The 18565-nt window shown below is 39.4% G+C and overlaps 2 protein-coding genes across 3 annotated transcripts in view; both read right to left on the bottom strand.

Moving 5' to 3' along the window:
* Positions 1 to 18565, bottom strand: part of LOC132159810 (rab GTPase-activating protein 1-like) — a 96534-nt gene that overhangs the window by 42446 nt on the left and 35523 nt on the right. The gene's annotated exons all lie outside the window — the stretch shown is intronic.
* Positions 12575 to 17549, bottom strand: LOC132159809 (G-protein coupled receptor 52-like). Its single transcript, XM_059569421.1, has one exon. The coding sequence runs from the start codon at positions 15421 to 15423 to the stop codon at positions 14311 to 14313; it is 1113 nt and encodes a 370-aa protein (XP_059425404.1). The 5' UTR covers positions 15424 to 17549; the 3' UTR covers positions 12575 to 14310.

Raw genomic sequence — 18565 nt, 5'->3', positions numbered from 1 at the left:
TGTCAGTGTTCTGTGATTAATTTTACTTAAAATAAACAGACATTGGTGCTACCTAATGTACAGATCTTATTTGATTTTTTTGTAAAAAAATGTACGTTACTAAGAAACTCTATACTACTAATAATGCAGAAAAATATTGCTTTTATATTTTACTTGTATGGACTTAACACTACTTCCAACATCCCTAATAACCACCATGCAGGTTTTCGGTTGTGAAGCCTCGCTGAATAGTGGCTATATTTGTCTTTTCACCTGGGGACAGCGGATGTTCTTTACCTATCCATTTGTGAAGTGAGTGCCTAGATGGAAGGTGCCCTTTATGCCTTGGGCCAGTTTCCTCTTTATAAAAGTTACACTTCACTATTACGGAAGAAAAAGGCCACACAGGTCACAGACCAGTGAAAAAAGGCGATGACAACTAATGCATGACCCTTCAAAACATCCCAAAGCAATCTGTGAGAAACCGAAGTAGGTGGATGTGGCCAGCATTTCAGGTCGGAGGGCACATGGGAAATGTTGGGAACATGTAGTGGATGTGTCAACTAACCCACAAGACCTTTGAGAAACCTACAACCTGAGAAGACGCACTTAGTATCCCATACAGCATCCTTGATGTGTACTTGAGGTATTCCAAAAGCTGCTTTGGACTCTCAGTGAACACCAAAAGAAGACCACAAGGGTTAAGCACCAACATCCGGGACAGGACCACCAAATAAAGGCTCCAGACTTCTGGGAATTCATTCCGATCGAAGTTATTAAGAGGGAAAGCAGCATCTCATCTCCTCAGCATAACATATGCATATTATAAGCAGAGAATGTTCTATTTTAACGGCTATTATTTTTCAGCCTAAAAAAAGAACTCTCAAAAGTCTTGAATTAAGTTGCCATGGTTACAAGACTTTAAGTCTTGGGGGCTGGTGGGGAAAAAAAGCTGTGAGAGCTGGTGACAGGAACTCTTGACTTGTCGATACGTTATTCAAATGAACAACTAATCCCACATTTACACAATGAAGTAATGGTAGAATCCGTTTCCAAGGCGAAAGTACAGACCCAGAAGATTCACCTCAGGTCAAGTAGATTAAACTATGACAGATCTGGCCGAACCCACAGAGATGATTTGAAATAAGAGCGTCGTCTCAGATGGGAATAGGGCTTTTCAAACAGTTGGTGATGAATTAAAGGGCTGTGAGTGGAGCCTGGCTGATAAGGGAACAGTGGTGTCAAAACGATCTTTCATTGTTCTTGGTGACCTGCTTTTCCTCACAAGGTGTTAAGTCAACAATTTGACTCGATCGGTCTCGCTCCTTTAACCCAAACCTGCGTTACATTAGAGCAACCTTTAGGGGAAAAGCACAAGGACAATCCTTATTTCTCTTCACATAACCAATTTGGTGGCTACTGTGTCTTAAAGTGACAATTCGCAAACATTATTTCATAGTATTCTAAGCAGTGATAATGACACTGCATTATAAATATACTTTATTTTAATATAAAATAAGAACAACTCGGATAAACCATATATTGTCGTAGTTGTGTGTTTATTAGACACGTTGAATCAATCAAAGCAGTTAAATCTGATGTTTATTGAGCTGCAGCAATAGGCATTTCCAGGGTTTCTTCTTCAGGGAATATTTGGATATTTCCCGCGAAAGCGTCCTCTGGTCTTCAGATGGAGATTTACTGCTGCACTAGCAGTCACATTTAGAATGAATGATAATATTTCTATTTTTATAAAAGCAACGTGAGCTTAACTCTCGAGACGAGGCTTGTGACAGATAATAAGTTACTAAATAAATACACGATTGTGATTGTGAAGCTGACGTCTGATTTCTTCAAGCGGTCATATTTACCATGTTTACTATGGTAATGTTAATGCCAAGCATGCACAGACTTTTGCATCGCTGATAAATATTTCTGCCTTGTATGGTGATTATAATCCACATTTGATCAAGTTATTTCAAACACTCACTGCTGACTGAAATTGAGTTTTGAGCTTGACTTATTTTAAAAAGTCCGGTGTTAAAGCTGTTATCTTTCTGAAATGATCCGCAGCGCTGAGCTCTCTAGACGCGGAGAAACTCCGCCTTTGTTCATAAACCGTCCTCTAGCCCTAGCTGGCCCGCTTTGGCCCAAGGTTTTCGTCGGTCCAAAAAACCCTGGCCAAGTGCGCATTTTGGCAGAATTCAATTCAAAGTGTCATCAACAGCCATTAGTGCGGTAAAAGGGAGAAAAAAATAAATGTGGAGAATACCAGCGACTGAACACATACAAAAACGAATAGTTGCAGTATCAGTAGTGAAGGAGGATTTTAGGTTTGCCCCGCAACTCACTTGAAGAAGTTCAAGCAAATGGAAACACCACGCAGCAATCATCCTTAATTGAAGAAATGTGGCAAAACATCTCTGAAGAGAACCTCATATTATTAAATTCGAAAGTGCTTTCCATATTTGAATCAACATAGGCTACATTTGTGAACGCACATTTTCTGCAATGTCGCGCGTCAAGTCATGCTCCCGTGCGCGTCTTATACAGACTGCATCTTAAAGACTCTGTTAAACTTTCCACGAGTCATCGGAGAGTGTGTGCCGAGGCTCTGAGCAGACGACCGTGTGGACAGGTGCTCGTGGTCAGTAGGCTTCAAAAGCACAATTGCACATGTTCAGGCAGTGTGAAGAAGCCCATTGCCAATCGAACCTGTGCAATCCGTCAATAAAGAATATAAAGACAGCGATGTGCAATAATTCTGGGAAATTGTTTGTTCACATGTTTGTTGCAGAGCGGACCATCAGTGTACACTTTCGGAAGTATAAATGGAAGAAGTCCGAATTAGCGCTGGCCGTGTATGCATCTGGATTGCTCATGCGGAAAGTATAACACAGGCTTTACAAATCGCAACTTCATTGTGCTGTTACTACATCGAGCCGAATTTCACAAAATTGTTCAGGTCCCAACAGAATCACGTGTATTATTTATGGGGAGTAGAATTATTTATTTCAATGAATCTAATCGATAAGATATCATATTTAGGCTATAATATTATAAATCAGGTTGGTTTGTATTGGTGACGTAATGTGTAAATTATATGCGTGCTGCCCGCGAGACTTGTACTTTTGACCATAATGCGGCCCGGTGGAAAAAAAGATTGAGAACCACTGGCTTAAAGGGTTTCAGGAGGTTTGTCGACGTTGATGCCACCTTCACATTAAAAGTCAGAGGTATGGAAGCATTTTAGACGACGACGATAGTGTTGTGGACAAGAACAAAGCATTTTTCATCTTGCATCAAACTTGTATTTATTTAACATAATTGTATGCATTTGAAAATTAGAGATGGGATATGTTTTAATGTACCCAAGTGTACCTAAAATAAAAGGTAATTGATTTCTTTTTATTAATTACCCAATTGTAAACTTATGTTCACTGATCTTTTTCTATACATATAGTATTTGTATTAAATCTATATTCATTGACTTGAATCAAGAATTGAGTATAGAAAATCGAATCGAGAATCTAAATCGAATCGATGTGCGCGGGCACGCTTTTCCGAGAGAAATGCTCATATAAAGAGTTCCACCATCGTCATTAGATCCACGATCGAAAAAAAACAGCTGAACCTTGTACCAACCCAGAAGTGAGATTTTCAGCACAGAAATTCTCTGTCATTCGTCCAAATTATTTCTTTTAAACTTTGGCCATGTTTAGCATGAGAATCCATCTCTTTAACACTGTGAACAACTCTGAATACACGAAACACCATTGTACCCCCCCTTTAAGTAAATTGTGTGCTCAATATAATTATTACATAAATGATTATTTAGTGCGCATGATTTCAAATGACAGAATTAATTATTATAGAATGCAAAATTAACTTAAAACAAGGGAACGAATTAGTAAATTGTGTGCACCATTTACTTTTCCCCCGCATATCATGTGGGGCTCTGTAAAAATGCTGTTTACGTCAAAATAATGTTAAAATATATTTATTTTTGCCAATGTTTCTCTGACTGCTACTCTTTAATTTGAATTTAATTAAACTTACATTTTTTGCATTTCAGTATTTAATTCAGCGTTGATGTCCTCTATATACAATGACATAAAACACAGAATAGATATAAAACAAAAGTGATTTTTTTGAAAAATTAAAAAATCGTTCATAAGCAATGAGTAAACCAAGGCCAACTTTGATTTCATATTTCAATATGAGTTTTCAGACACACACAGCTGCACAGCCATGGCAGGACAGACGAGCTTCAAAAAAGTGCATGGAAAGTGAAGGCATTTGTAAATGGCTTGGCACGCCGTGAAGTCTGTTCAGAGGCAACCTGCCAGAGCGTGGCAGGAGACGAGTCCAAAGAGAAAGCTGGAGAACGAGAGATAGAGAGCAAAGGTTTGCGCAAATGAAAGAAAATTTAAGAGAGAGGAAACAAAAAAAGACAGAGGTCGGGCCTCATCTGGCTCGTCTGTGGAGACCTGTAGAGAGCAAATGCTGTCTCATTACCATCAGGGTCATTCGTTTCAGTCTGATCTCTCCGCAACATGCCAGCACAGAAACCCTCGAGAGAACATGTGAAAACACGCTCTCCAAAAGTGACACTTGTTATGCCATTAAGTCATAAAGAGCTCGAGAGCTTTTCTCTATCCTTCTCACTCCCCCCCTTGTGTGTCTTCATAACCCGTTTGTTCACCCACTAATGAAATTAGGTGCCATGCTGCCATTTCGGGCTCAGACACATGATCCCTTGGTGGTTTTCCTTGGAAAACAATAGGGAGAGATGTGGTGCTAAGGGACGCAAGTGGGCCTGTGGATGCACGCCATCCTGCTTTCGATGATTCTAATTAATTTCCCATTATCAAAAGTGAAACATCGGTGGGGTAAGATTTCCTCATGGTTTTCATGACAATGTAAGATGACTGTGTTCTGCCCTCCACATCAGAGGATTTATTTGAAGAATTTGCAACCCGGAATTATTAATATTCAAATATGCCCAAAAATAGACTGGCACAGAACTAGACTTTTGATTTTCAAGCGGCGGGATTCTGCAAGCACTGTTCAACCAATCCATTCAACGGAGACACGGAAACACATTTCCATACAGAAATGTCAACAATAAAAAAATATATTTTTTAATCAAACATATTTGCATATATATTTTTTTTAGTTTTTACATTTGTTAGTCTGAAAAAACTCTGTATTCATATTTTTCACTAAATTATTAAAGAAAAAAAACCTACAACTTAAAACAATTACATACCATTTCTTGAACAGACAGTGTTTACTGAGAAAGTTTATAATTGATGCAATTTTAATTAAATTGAAAGATCTGGACAAAAATCAAACAACAAAGGTCACATTGATCAACAAGTGTGCTGCACAGATTCTCCTTGCCTAAAATAGCCGCTCTTCCGTTACCCTCCAAACTCCACCTCCTCCTTTCTTCCTCGTCCTTATCGTTCACAGGAACATCTGGAGCTCTCCTTCCTCCACTGTGGCACCAGATGCCGTGATAGTCTTGCAACAACCACCTGAGAGCTCAACATCCATGGGGACGGGAGAGGAGAGGGCGCCGCACGTGAGAACATAACGTCTCGGCATTCATTTTCAGTTACAATTAATCCACGTCTCAAGGCAAATCCAGAGCGGGAAGGGGTCCATCGATGTTCTCTGGGGAAGGCTGCTTAGCCACTTCGGTGTTACGGTTGGCCGCTGTGGTGCAGTCAAATGAAGTCTGGTGATACTCCAAGGACCCTGCTGGAGACGGAACGGATGTCTCATGGTATTTCATTTAGAACGAGCCATCTAAAATCCCTTGGAAAGCAACGTGGTTTAGCATCCCACAGAGGTGGCCTCACCTGAGAGAATGGGAAGGTTAGTGTCAAGACATGCCAAGTTTGGAGGCTGCACGCTGGGGATGGCAGGTCTGTGTGAGCTGCCAGGACTGAACAGCTGGGTTCACTCCTGAGGGAGCTGCAATGGCACTGGCATCAAGCCAGTGGATATGAGCTAAATATATATATTCAAACCTGGAGTCAACAATAATTTTTCTGCTAGTTCAGATTTTTACTTGCAATCACAACATTTTCTTTGATTGCAGTAGCATTTATTTTTATACATTTACAAAAGATTGTTAAATGATATTATGTAACTTATATAATTATATTTTTACACTTCATTTTTTATAATTTTAGATTTCAAGAAAATACTTTGTAATTTACAACAAGACGATGCTTCCAATATCTTACCATGAGTCATTTTTGTAAATTTGACCAAACTTTATATGTCAGCCAGCAAGGTAAAATTAAATTGGTAATTAACTGGTACCTGCATGTCGTGTGGGCATTTTAGAAAGGAAAATCTATAAATAGTGAATAATGTGTGATATTTCTGGGTAGATGCTACAAAATTGTTGATACTAATTGCTGCTACAATGAAATGAATGGCAAACCAGTCCAGCTTTGAAAGGCACGGTCATGATCCAAAAAAGATTTCTCCCCAACTTGCCAAAATTCCTCAGCTCCAGCATGTACAAAAAGACAGATGGCAGTATCCTCGGTCGGGCATGCAACCAGCCTAATAGCGAGGAGTGGACAGCTGTCAGTGAGTGTTACCGTCAACAGACCCCGGGCTATTCAGCTGCTCATGAGTGGGTCAGGGTGGTAGGCCAGAGTGGGAGAATCCTCAGACCTCACGGCTATATTGCTAATCATCCGCTAAGTGTGGGATCTTTGCGCTGTATTGCATAATACATTAAAAACCATTAGGCGGCTTCATTACAGATGAACAGATTAATCCGGCTAGGGTTAACGAAGGATAGAGCTTTACTTAGGTTAATGCAAGTGGGAAACGAGCCGTGTGCAAAACTAATATGGGAAGACCAGGAATGGCTGTAAAACGGACAGTTTAAACACTTAGAAATTTGATACAGGGACATTTATATATATATATATATATATATATATATATATATATATATATATATATATATATATATATATATATATATATATATCAGATTTTAGTCTGACAGCAGTCAGTGCTCCACAGAGATCTGATCTCACCATCATCCAATCTGTCGTGAATAACATGAAGAAACAGAACAAACGGAGACAGACTCAATCCAGAAGAACTGTGGCAATGTCTCCAAGATGCTTCAGGAAACCTACCTGCAAAGCTACCTAAAAAACTATGTGCAAGTGTATCTAGGACAAAAGCTTTTTGTAACATAGTGTGGTCACACCAAATGTCGATTTAATTTAGATAAGTTAATAGAAGTTAATTCATAAAATCTATTCATGGCATTGTTTTTGATGGCATCCTCACTTTACAGCATTTTTACACAAGTGCCTAAAACTTTGCACAGTAATGTAGCTTTGCAGGTTTCTTCAAGTGTTTTGGAGATATTGCCACAGTTCATCTGGATTGAGTCTGTCTCAGTTTGTTCTGTTTCTTCATGTTATTCACGACAAACTGAGATCTCTGTGTGGAGCACTGACTGTTGTCAGACTCCTTGTGCAAACAAAATTCTCACTGGATTATTACATTTAATTGCAAAAAATAATGTTTGGAAATGTAAACTGATATTTCCTACTGACACACTACAGCAAAACAGAAATAACTGACTTAAAACCATTTTTTGTTGGTGAAAATACTAGTGGCCTAAGACTTTTGCAAAGTATTGTATATAATCTAAATGTTTAACTTGATTAATGGAAAAACAGATAGGAAAATTAGTGCTGTGAATAGATCTACTTAATCGCACCATTTTTTCTAAAAGTTACAATTTTTTTATACTTTTATTTTGCAATAATTTCACATTCAATCATCAAATTAATGTAGAAACAACAAAGACAGCATATTTTTTTATATTTGTTTAGTGGCATCTTTTATTATGACTCAAGGCAAGTATCACTGATACCAATACCACTGATAAAAATTTACTAATTTAACCTACTGGAATTCAACATTACAGTATAATTGACAGCTATCAATTTTAACATCTAATAGACTTTAAAAAATAACAACTTCTAATTTAAGTGAACTTAAAACAATCTTCAAATCAACCCATTATAATAAGTGTCATATTTACCTGTGCCCTTCAGCTAGTATGAAATATATAGAAATTGAATAAAGTTATAAAACACTAAATTCTAAATTAAATATAGATGGATCCTCAAAGCTACAAAAGTTATTGATTTCCTTTTTTTCTTTTGTTCTTCGATTAACAATCACAGAAGCTGGGCAATTAGTTATTTGGCTGCTATTACTTTAAGAGCTGCTGCTGCTGAACATGACGCGGATCTGATACACGTTCATAATTTCATTAGCACTTGAATATGAAATGATGTTCAATGCAATTCACTGTTGTTCTACTGAAGCTTCTCAGCACCTGTAGCTTTTAAAGAGACAGAAGTACCAGTTGTGAGTGGGGTGGCCAACCCTAGATCCGTTAACTGCTTTAAATATTATTTGCGCTGTTAAACTGGAAAAAAAAAATATATCGCCTGCATTAATAAGCTAATTTTGACAGCACTAAATAAAATAAGCAAAATTTAAACCAATGTCCAAGTCCAACGACTGACCAGAATAAAGTTTTAATGTTTACGAAAGTCTCTTAAAGACTTACAACCTACAAGAACCTACAACCTTTGGTTACTACTACAGGTCTAACACTAACCAACACCACTCACAGATAACAGTGTGAAGAGTGCCTGGGTGGGTTTGGCAACATTTTAAACTCTCACTTTACTACACAAGTACCGGTATACCACTTAGAGAGAGTGGATCCCTAATAAACAGCCATTAGGTACAGAGACAATAGTGATTAGCATTGTGTCCGACGAGGAGCGTGAGTGCTTCACCTTTGATTAGCAACTGAGAGGGGCAGGTGTTCCTCCCGCTCACCATCGTGTAACTCAAAGCCTTTTGATGGAGGAGAACACCTCTTGAAGCTGTGTGGCAGCACAGATTAATATTAAAAGGAATTCATAATATGGCACGCAGAGGATTTTCATAAATATGCACAGGCCTGGACGGTAAGCTCCACTCGGTTGTGTCCATGAATATGGATGAAAGACTGGCAGGGTGAACAAATGTCTTCAAGTATAATAGAAAAGAAGCAATATTCATGAGAAATCACGAAATTGTTCGCTCTTACAGACAAATGCTACTTAACGCAAAACTCAACAACAAACTAATTTGATAGACGTGGTTTTAAACACTAGTAGCTGCATATATACACACACACACACACACACACACACATATATATATATATATACACATATACATATATATATTTCAATACACCGTAAGTGTTGGAAAAGTAAAGACAAAATTGCTTTGTTTGCTGTGGAGTCAAGACATTTGTAAATAAGATTAAAAGATGAATTTGAGGGGAAACTGCAGAATGTAACATTTTATTATTAACTGTTTCAACACATACCTGTGTTTTACCAAATTAAAAGGACAGCACTTTTAGAGTTCACCCCACTAATTGATGTGAGCATCAGATATTCAGACAGTATGTAATTATTCAGACAGATGAACTTGAGGCAGATGTAAAAGATTAAAAGCTATTAGGTAGTTACAGATCCCTTGCGCGCAATCACAGAAGCTAATCTGCGACCCACAGTCATCCCCAGACTCTTGGTCTCATCCTTTGAAATGCTTTTCTCAGCTTTTGAATGTAGCCAACTGTTGTGGAGTTTCTGCCTTTAGTCTCCTCTTCAGCTGGTGAAATTCATGTTCAATCAGATTTAAATCTGGAGACTGATTTGAACAATCTAAGACTTTCCATTTCTTTGCACTGATAAACTTCTTGACTGAACTGGCAGGGTGTTTTGGGTCATTGTCCTGATGCAATGTGAAGCACTTTCTGATGAGTCTGGTGGCATTTTCTTGAATATTGGTAGCCAAGATGGTTTTTACCCTTCTGAATTCATTGTGCTACTGCCATCATACATTAAGTCTTCATTAAAGTTGAGAGGGCCTGTTCCAGAGACAGCCATGCATGCCCATGCTATGATATCACCTCCACCAAGCTTTACAGATGAGGTTGTATGCTTAGGATCATTTGCAGTTCCATTTTTCTCCATGCTTTTGCTTTCCCATCACAATCTATGTCTCTTCTCTCAATAAAACTCTGTTCCAAAACTCTACCGGCTTTTGCAAACTCTAATCTTGCGTTTCTAATTTTGGTGCATGTCAGAGGTTTGTAACTTGATGTGTAGCTTCTGTAATTCTGCGTCAAAGTCTCCAGTGGACAGTAGACTGTCAGAGCATCACCCCAGCTTTCCAGAGGTTGATGGTGATTTTACATACATCTATTTTAGGGTTCATTTTCACAGCATTTATGATTTGTCTGTCATTTTCTCAACCGATCAGGCCAATGTCTCCGAACACTTGATTTCTCCATGCCCTTTGTTTTTGCTATAGCTTTTATTGACTTCCTCTTTCCTCTTAGCATCCAAAATTGCTTGCTTTTCTTTCAGAGTCTGCTTCCTCGTCTTCACCCTGATTTGTGTGTGTCGTTATCAAATGCAAGACTCAGAATGAAGAAACAATAGATATAACTTATACGACACATTCCATGCTTTTAATATCTGAAGAATTAATGCAACAGGACACAGCTGATACTCAAAGACCTGTGAGGCAACTTTTCCTATACTAATGCTCACATCAGACAATAGGATAAACTAAAAAGTGCCGATCTTCTTAGCTGGTAAAACATTTGTGTTGAAACACCCAATAATAAAATGTGACATTCTGTTGTTTTGCTCATATTTATCTTTTAATCATATTTACAGATTTCTTGACTCCACAACAAAAACAGCAATGTTGTCTTTACTGTTTTTAAATATGTGCCTAACATTTGCATGCGCGTAGCATAAAGCCTGTTTTGCTTTTAGCACCTAACCTCAAATCTTGATCTGAAAGTGCAATAAAAAAGGTCAGGGGCATGACAGAAGCATGACTAGAATGTGGTCTAAAAATACACTATAGGGACCAGCGCTTAGTTATCCTCAGCTCAACCTGTGCCAGCATCTCGCTGACATTAGGCTTTCTTGTGCAGGCGGCATCAGCAAGAGTCTCGACCAGAGAGAAGCCATAATGAGACCCTGAAACCTTTGGTCCTGTCTCATTGCAATAAGGTATACATATATCACTTCTAGGACTGTGTAAAATATAAGTCAGTTAACTGCAATGCCTTATTTGAATGATCACCATATTGATTCTTGAATTCCATCTTTTACTCAAATGGCAATGCTGGCTTTTGAATCTAGTCCAACAACAATTGGACTTGAATTGAATGAGATAGGAAAGTAGATGGACAGGAAGCAAAGTGGGAGAGGAAAGAGAAGGGATGGAACTGAGAAAGGTCCACAAGCTAGGACTTAATCACAGGATGCCAAATGTACAAGGGCACTACTACATTTCGAAGCGCTGCCCACGAGGCTATTGGCGCTGACACCAAAACAAAAAATTTATAATTTGGGCACAGTTTGGGCCCTGTTGTTATTCTTAAAATTGAACAAAATGAAATACATGTATATTGGCCATTACATTGGCTATTCAAGATCATTTTAAATCACACATAACTTGAGTGAGACGTAAAAAAATAGATCTACGAAACGGCTTGAAACAACCTGTACTAAGACATTTGCCAAAAAACAAGCCCACTTTTGTCAGCGTCTGTGACGAGGCATGCATTACCTTCAATGTCGGCAAAGGGCAGTGCCCTGGAGCAGCTGTGCCGGCCAAACATCGTTCCACATAGCCATTAAGATCCGCTAGGCTCTCAAATCTCCCAGAGTAAGACTGACACTGCTTTTCAATGAGACCTCAGCCAGATATAAAATTGTCACTTCAAATCAAAGAGGAAAAGGTATTTGGGCTGAGTAATGATAAAGATACAGGAAGGATGTTGTACGCATTTTAAGGTCACATAACAAGTGTAAGCAAGCGGAATGAGACGTACTGTTAGTGACCGCTGAGAGCACTCATGTTTTATTCATGCTGGTGCCAAGGTCCAAAGCCTCCCATGATCATGGAAACATTTGATGTGCTCATTAGATTTCAAAAAGGTCACTTCATTTTCCCCCTCGCTCTAACTGCACATGTATAATTTCCCTTCTGAAGGGAGCTGTAACCTTTCTAGAGGCAGTCATCGAGTGCCAGCCCTGCTGTGTGTGCAGTCTGGGGCCGTTGTGCTGGGATCGGTTTGCCCTGAAGCCTTAGAGGACATGACCAACTTAAACTCTGACCAGACTCTATGAATCTATCCAGAAACATTAGACAGTGGGTCGACGTACATTGAGATGGAGGAGGAATCAGGATCGCGAGCCCAAACCAGGAAAGCTACTCATTAGAAAGAGAATGAGAAGTGATAAAACTTCAATTCATTTAAGTGAAACCAAATTAACTACATCCAAAGATGTACTCATTATAAACCAGTGTTTGCGGTACACGTTTATTGTACTGGCAGCGACATCAAAACCAAAGGGTCTCACAAAATCAAACAAACAAAAATCTCTGAACTAAAGAAAAAAAAATATATATATTGTATTTTTTATTCTCTTTTATTCTCATAATCAAGAAATAAAATGGAGACATTATAGTTTCATCAGCAAAATGAATACAGGAATATAATGCTATTTTATCAGTTTCATATCCATTGGACATTGAAAAATAAATAAAATAAATAGATAAATAGTCAATTTCTCTAAGTTGTTATTAAGAATGAAAAAAGAACACCCTCACCATTTAATTTGAAAGAAAGAGTCTATTCTTATTATCTTTTTTCTTTTCTTCATTATCTAATGCACATCAACTAGTTGTTGTATTGTGATATTTTTAGAGCTGCGTAGTTCAGCATGTACAGGGCTGTAACATCAATTTTACAGGCATAAACAAACTGAAATATGCACAAAAAAATCCAGTTTCTTACTAAACCACCAATACTAGACTCAAGCAATGAGTTTAACGCTGCCCCAAACAATACCCAAGTATTATAATTCAAAAAGAAGCAGCCATATATTGTATTATCTGTATCATTACAAAAATAATGGCTGATGCATAATAACAAAAATACTCATTGCAGAAACAAATATGACAAGTAGTATATTGTGACAGTCACACATGTGCAGAAAATCAGTAAATCCTTGGAAAATAATTGGGATGTATTAACTGGAATTGGAATGTATAAACTAGAACAGAATAAAATAAAAACTAAACAATTTGTCTATGTACTTTTTTTGACTATTTTAAAAAAAAATTGTTAAATTTACATGCATTTTAAATTGAAAAATAATTATATCATGTCAACTGTTTAAAACTCATTAAAAAATATAAAAATAAATTAACATCTCTTTGAGAGAGATAAAACTGAGTAAGAATGAAAATTACATTTGTAGACTTTAGACAAAAAAAAAACAGTTTGGACAAATATATTAAAGTGTGTTGAAAAAGCTCAGCTTTAGGTAATATGAAGGTCAGGTCAAGTTAAGTTAAAGCTGATCTGGCAAAAATATGAACTAAAAAATAAAACATGCTGTATTGCATGTTTCTCAAAGGGTCACTGCAGGCAAATAGGTCTAATTACAAACAGCTAAGGCTTTACACCTCTGGGGATCTAAACTACAGTCCACATCTATTACAGGCATTTGTTGATATTGTGTGCATGTGGTATTTCAAGATTTCCTACAAAAAGATCTGATCTAGAATGAAGATTTTGAAAAAATAAACACAGACCAAGCTGTTTATCCTTTGCTACATCGCTTTTGACTTGAATTGCCTGTGATTATTTAAGATTCAAGATACACTGCACCATAAAAGCAACTAGGAGAAGACCCAGCTAGTTAAGATTTTAAGCTCTCATCGTTTTGTAAAGCAACCGTTTTTACAGTTACAGCTGTGACACAAAACTAATTCAACAAACATCAAAACAACCAATCCAGCAACATGGGCAATGTATCTAAAAATAGCAAGTGTGCTCTATATTTGGAAAGAGCCATCACAAGCGAGAGCTTTAAACCCACCCCTTGGCTTTGTTTTTTGCTCACAAATGCTCTAAAAACTGCATATCTCTAGGTTGTTAAACTAGTTGTGGCCAGTGACCTTTCTGTGGTATTTACAGGACCAAGGCAGGTGTTATCTTAATATTTACTAGGGTATGTAGATCACATGACTATTAGACAACTTCAACATCCTCACTGTTGGTAGTTTCTTCTAACGACCAATAGTTACAATTACATTAAAATCCATTGCAACAACACTTAGAAGCGTATGACTGATCCAAGCAACCCTTCGAGACCTTCAGATGGAGCAGGAGTTGGCTCTCTTTCTTGGCTTTGGCTCTCCAAAGTCCTTGTCATCATGAGTGCAGGGGCTGAATGAGCAGGAGGAGCAGAGCGTCTGTGAGAGTCTACGCATCCCCAGCCGGAATACACTGTTGGACAGGCTATAAATGACGCAGTTGCAGAAGCTGTTGCTAATTGCTAACCAGGTGGTCACAAAGGAGAGGGCAGGGCTGTCCAGCACATGGGAGCTCTCCAGAAGGAAATAAAAAATGTAGGGGAGCCAAAGCATGTAGAAAACACTGGTGATCCGGAAGAGCACCATTGCGTACCTCCGGTCTGGCCCGTGGCCTGCGTGGTTGCCCCCTTCGGCAGTTTCCATCTCCTGGCTGGGAAAGCGTGCCCGTCGCTCATTGATCTCTCGGTTGTGCTGCTGGCAGATGCGGAAGATGTGGAAGTAGGTGAAACAGACCACTAGGGCCGCAGGGGCGTACAGCAGGCACACAACAAATCCAGTGAAGAGTGCAGAAGTGGGCCAAGAGTGGGCACACCATTCAAAGATATCCCCATGGTACCCTGGCTTACCCCAGCCAAAGAAAGACGGGAGAAACACCACGCAAGAGTAAATCCATATGAGAATGATGCAGCAGCGAAGGCGGCAGGGTGTTACCAGCTGGTTGTAGGAGAGAGGCTTGGTAATAGCCAGATAGCGGTCCACGCTAATGCAAGCCAAACAAGCCATCGATACGCTCTTGAGAACAGAGATGACGTAGCTGAACACCTGACAGGTGAGGGGCTCTTGGACACCAGCTGGGTAATGGAGCAAAGAAAGGGTTGGAACCAGGCAACTTAGCCCCACCAGCAGATCTGCGTAGGCCATAGTCTGGATAAAGTAACTGGTGGTGTAGTGGTGTAACAATGGGGCACAATGAAATACAAAGATCACCGTTAAATTCCCAGCAATGATGAGCACCGTCAGCAACACAATGACAGCAGTCTCTACGACGCATGCTTCCATGGCCTTGTTCTGCCCCCAGCCTAGGGGGCAGGAATGGTTTAGGGACACGACGAAGTGACCGCTGAGGCTGCTGTTTACAGTGGGAACCGGTTCGATCAGCACCGACCGGTTCATTGTCCCGGACCTTGTCCACTTGGATAAGGTTCCGTTGTAGATGGCCTGCAAAGTGATCCTGTGTCTGTGCTTTCTTGATCTCAATCTGCTGCCTATTCCCCTTTACCTCTGTCTTTCACATGGCTGGATCTCAATGAATTGAGCATTGGCAAAAATCAATACAGTCTGTGTGGAGAAGAAAAAAAATTGCCAAGCACTCCTCTGAAATCAGTCATGCTTAGGAGCAGTTCAGTAATTGTGAAGCAGAAATATTTCCTCTGCAAACAAAACTATGGCTGCTGGAAACAAAAGGGTTGGGTATTTGTGCTGAAGGCCAGTTGGCAATATTGTCCGCGGCACCCACAGTGAAGTTGACCAATTCCTTAAGCTGGTCCTAAGTTTCCTGTGACCAGTTAAGACAATATAAGAAGGATTAAGACAAGAACCAATAAAGGTAACAAAATGTAAATGAACAAAGTTCCTGGGTCATACCTTCTCCTAAGTCCACAAAAAATTAATTTCAAGAGTTGCAAAAGTCTGAAAAAATCTGATCATAAAAATCTGATCATATTAGTTTGTCACCAAACAGTAACATGACCCATGTTTTGTTTCTGGAATTGTGTCCTCTTTGCCAGTCTCGACCCTCTTTTGGTTTCTATAGTCCAAATCAAAACACAGACACTCTAAAAAAACACAGAACAGCATATGAGAGTTGCCAGAGCCATCTCTGTGCAGAGCACAGCTCATAGCCTGCGGGAGTCTAAGTTAGGCAAAACGGAACTAATCAAAATTTCAAGATTGTGTTCTGGGGGGCCACAGCAATGGCTTCGGTTTTATTTGCTCCATTTACTTGTCATGAACTTTCACTGTGCCTCGGATAAAAGCAGGTCACGTAAAAATAAGAAGAAACCTGTGTCTTCCAAAACAGGTATATAGCTCCTTATGTGAAGGTTTCTCCACAGATCGCATCAGGACAGGTATTAAATCCCAAGGTTCTTGGTTTCAGTCCACAGTTTGCACATCACATGGCATCCCAACCTCTGCATCTGTTTAGTTGTACATACCCAGCTTCTTTCCTTTTGAGGTAGACCTCACTGCTGCTTCTCCAACTTCTTTGTGACACATTCTGTAAAGTCTCCTCTAAAGTACTAAGTCCGTTCCCGAAATCGGAAGATCTGTGTACCGCTTCTGTCCTTGTCCTTTCAGAGACCTGTGAGCCAAAGCAGGTTGACAGCAATTCCTGCCGAGCGTGCACAGTGCAAAATGCACTTTGAAATTGAAAATTCAAGCAAAAAGACTTTGAACAGATCTATTCCAAAGTGTGCGGCAAATTAGAAACCAGCCGAGGAAAAGAGAACAGCCCCTCACTGCTGGTGTTCAGAGATGCTGTGAGTGGCTCCCCCTTCACAGTCTCGCTCTCTCTTCCACTGTGCCTCTCGATCACATTCGCTCCCTCCTCCCTTTCCCCGCTCTCTCCCGCTCTTGCTCACTCTCTATCTCTCCTCCCTCCCCCTTTTGGTGCCACCTGAGGTCCTCTTTCGCACACAACTCCTCCCAGCACACTATTCTCTCTCTCTCTCTTTCCAATGTTCTCCCTCTTTTATCATTATCCTCCTCTTCCTGCACACCCTGAAGATGTTTCCCCATTCAAAAATAATCAAAGACTTCCATCTCTTCTTTTGTCTCCTACAGCTCCATGTTTTATTATCCCTCATTCTCGTTTCCTTCCTGCTTCAAGTCACTTACACAGACCAGTGCCCAAGCGCAGCAATGCCTGCCCCTTGGTTACAGTTGCCAGGCATTTCAGTTAGCCAGGATCCTCCCTCACAACAGCTGACATGGTGCAATAAACAGGAACAAATTAAGAGACTCCGGGAGGGGGGGGATTTCATTCCCCTGGAAGGATTTCATCGCCTGAGTCTGCTCTAACACAATCACAAATGCAGATCTTCACCAGTTTTACTGACAAGTTTGCTAGACATAATTAAAACTAGAGGAGCTCATAAAATACAAAGGGATTACGAGAATGACAGCCAATGTTTCCTGCATAGCAGCACTGCCGCTGAATGTTCAAGCCCCATGGTGAAACGATTTCATATTTTAGCTGAGTGGTGAGCTTGCAGTCCTGAACTGAATGTGATGACAAAAAAGGGTGCCTGGAAAAAAAATAAAATAAACAGACAGCACTTACGCAACTCTGTCCTTACTGACTGTACTCAAGGAGGTCTATAATTCCCAGAGAAAGCTGTGTGTTAGTATTCCTCCACTTCCGCAAGACCATCCTCTATCGAACCCCCAACCTTGCCATTGCTAGCAGGGATGACAAAAAAAGGAAGTGGGGGGGGGGGGAACTGTACTTTTCAGTCCTAGGCCCATGTTTGGGGACAGTGGGAGTGTCCAGATTAAATAATGGAAGGGGGGGGGGTCTGATGGAATTATGATGACGACGTTAAAATCCGGAATGCCAAAACAAAACACTATCTCAATGTGATATCCCATCCAGACAACAGGAACATAAACTAACAGGAAACTATACGGTGCACTTACCATGACGCGGCGACATCCCCCCCACCCCCACACCACACACACACAGTGACATAATTTATATAATATAATAATAAATTAATAATAAATTATTGTACTTGTTTTTTGTTTAAATGAATTTATAAATTAAATAATTAAAAAGGGAAGAAAAATTAAATACACATCTAAATTAAATGATTGAACAAAAGAAAAATCATAAAAGGAGTAATGTGGGAAATATGCTTCAAAGACTGGGCAAAATAGGGATGAATTCCAAAAAAATCTGTCAATAACTTGCTGTTGACGTGCACGAAAACTAGCCATTTATTGGCCATTTCTTGTCCTCCCAGAGGTTTAGTTTTTCCTTATTTCTATGGTGTCCTATACATCCATAAAAATAACATCTTTATTTCCCTCAATATTTTTGAAAGGTATCTTTTCTCGTGTTTTTGTTCTGCCATTTTGTCAGTGCTTTATTATAGACTTCTATGATTGCTAATCCACAACAGATGAAGATTATTAGGTTGAATGTTCAGAATACGATTCCATAGGTTATATTTCAGCACGAATTTTGCGAATGGACAGCGACTCTTAAGTAGCACGTAGAACACTTTTATGTCAAGTAAAGTTTTTGGGAAAA

Source organism: Carassius carassius, chromosome 16 (assembly GCF_963082965.1).
Source record: "Carassius carassius chromosome 16, fCarCar2.1, whole genome shotgun sequence".
NCBI classification, from domain to species: Eukaryota; Metazoa; Chordata; class Actinopteri; order Cypriniformes; family Cyprinidae; genus Carassius; species Carassius carassius.
Note: the sequence above shows the minus strand (reverse complement) of the source record. Positions and strands in the feature narration are given on the sequence as shown.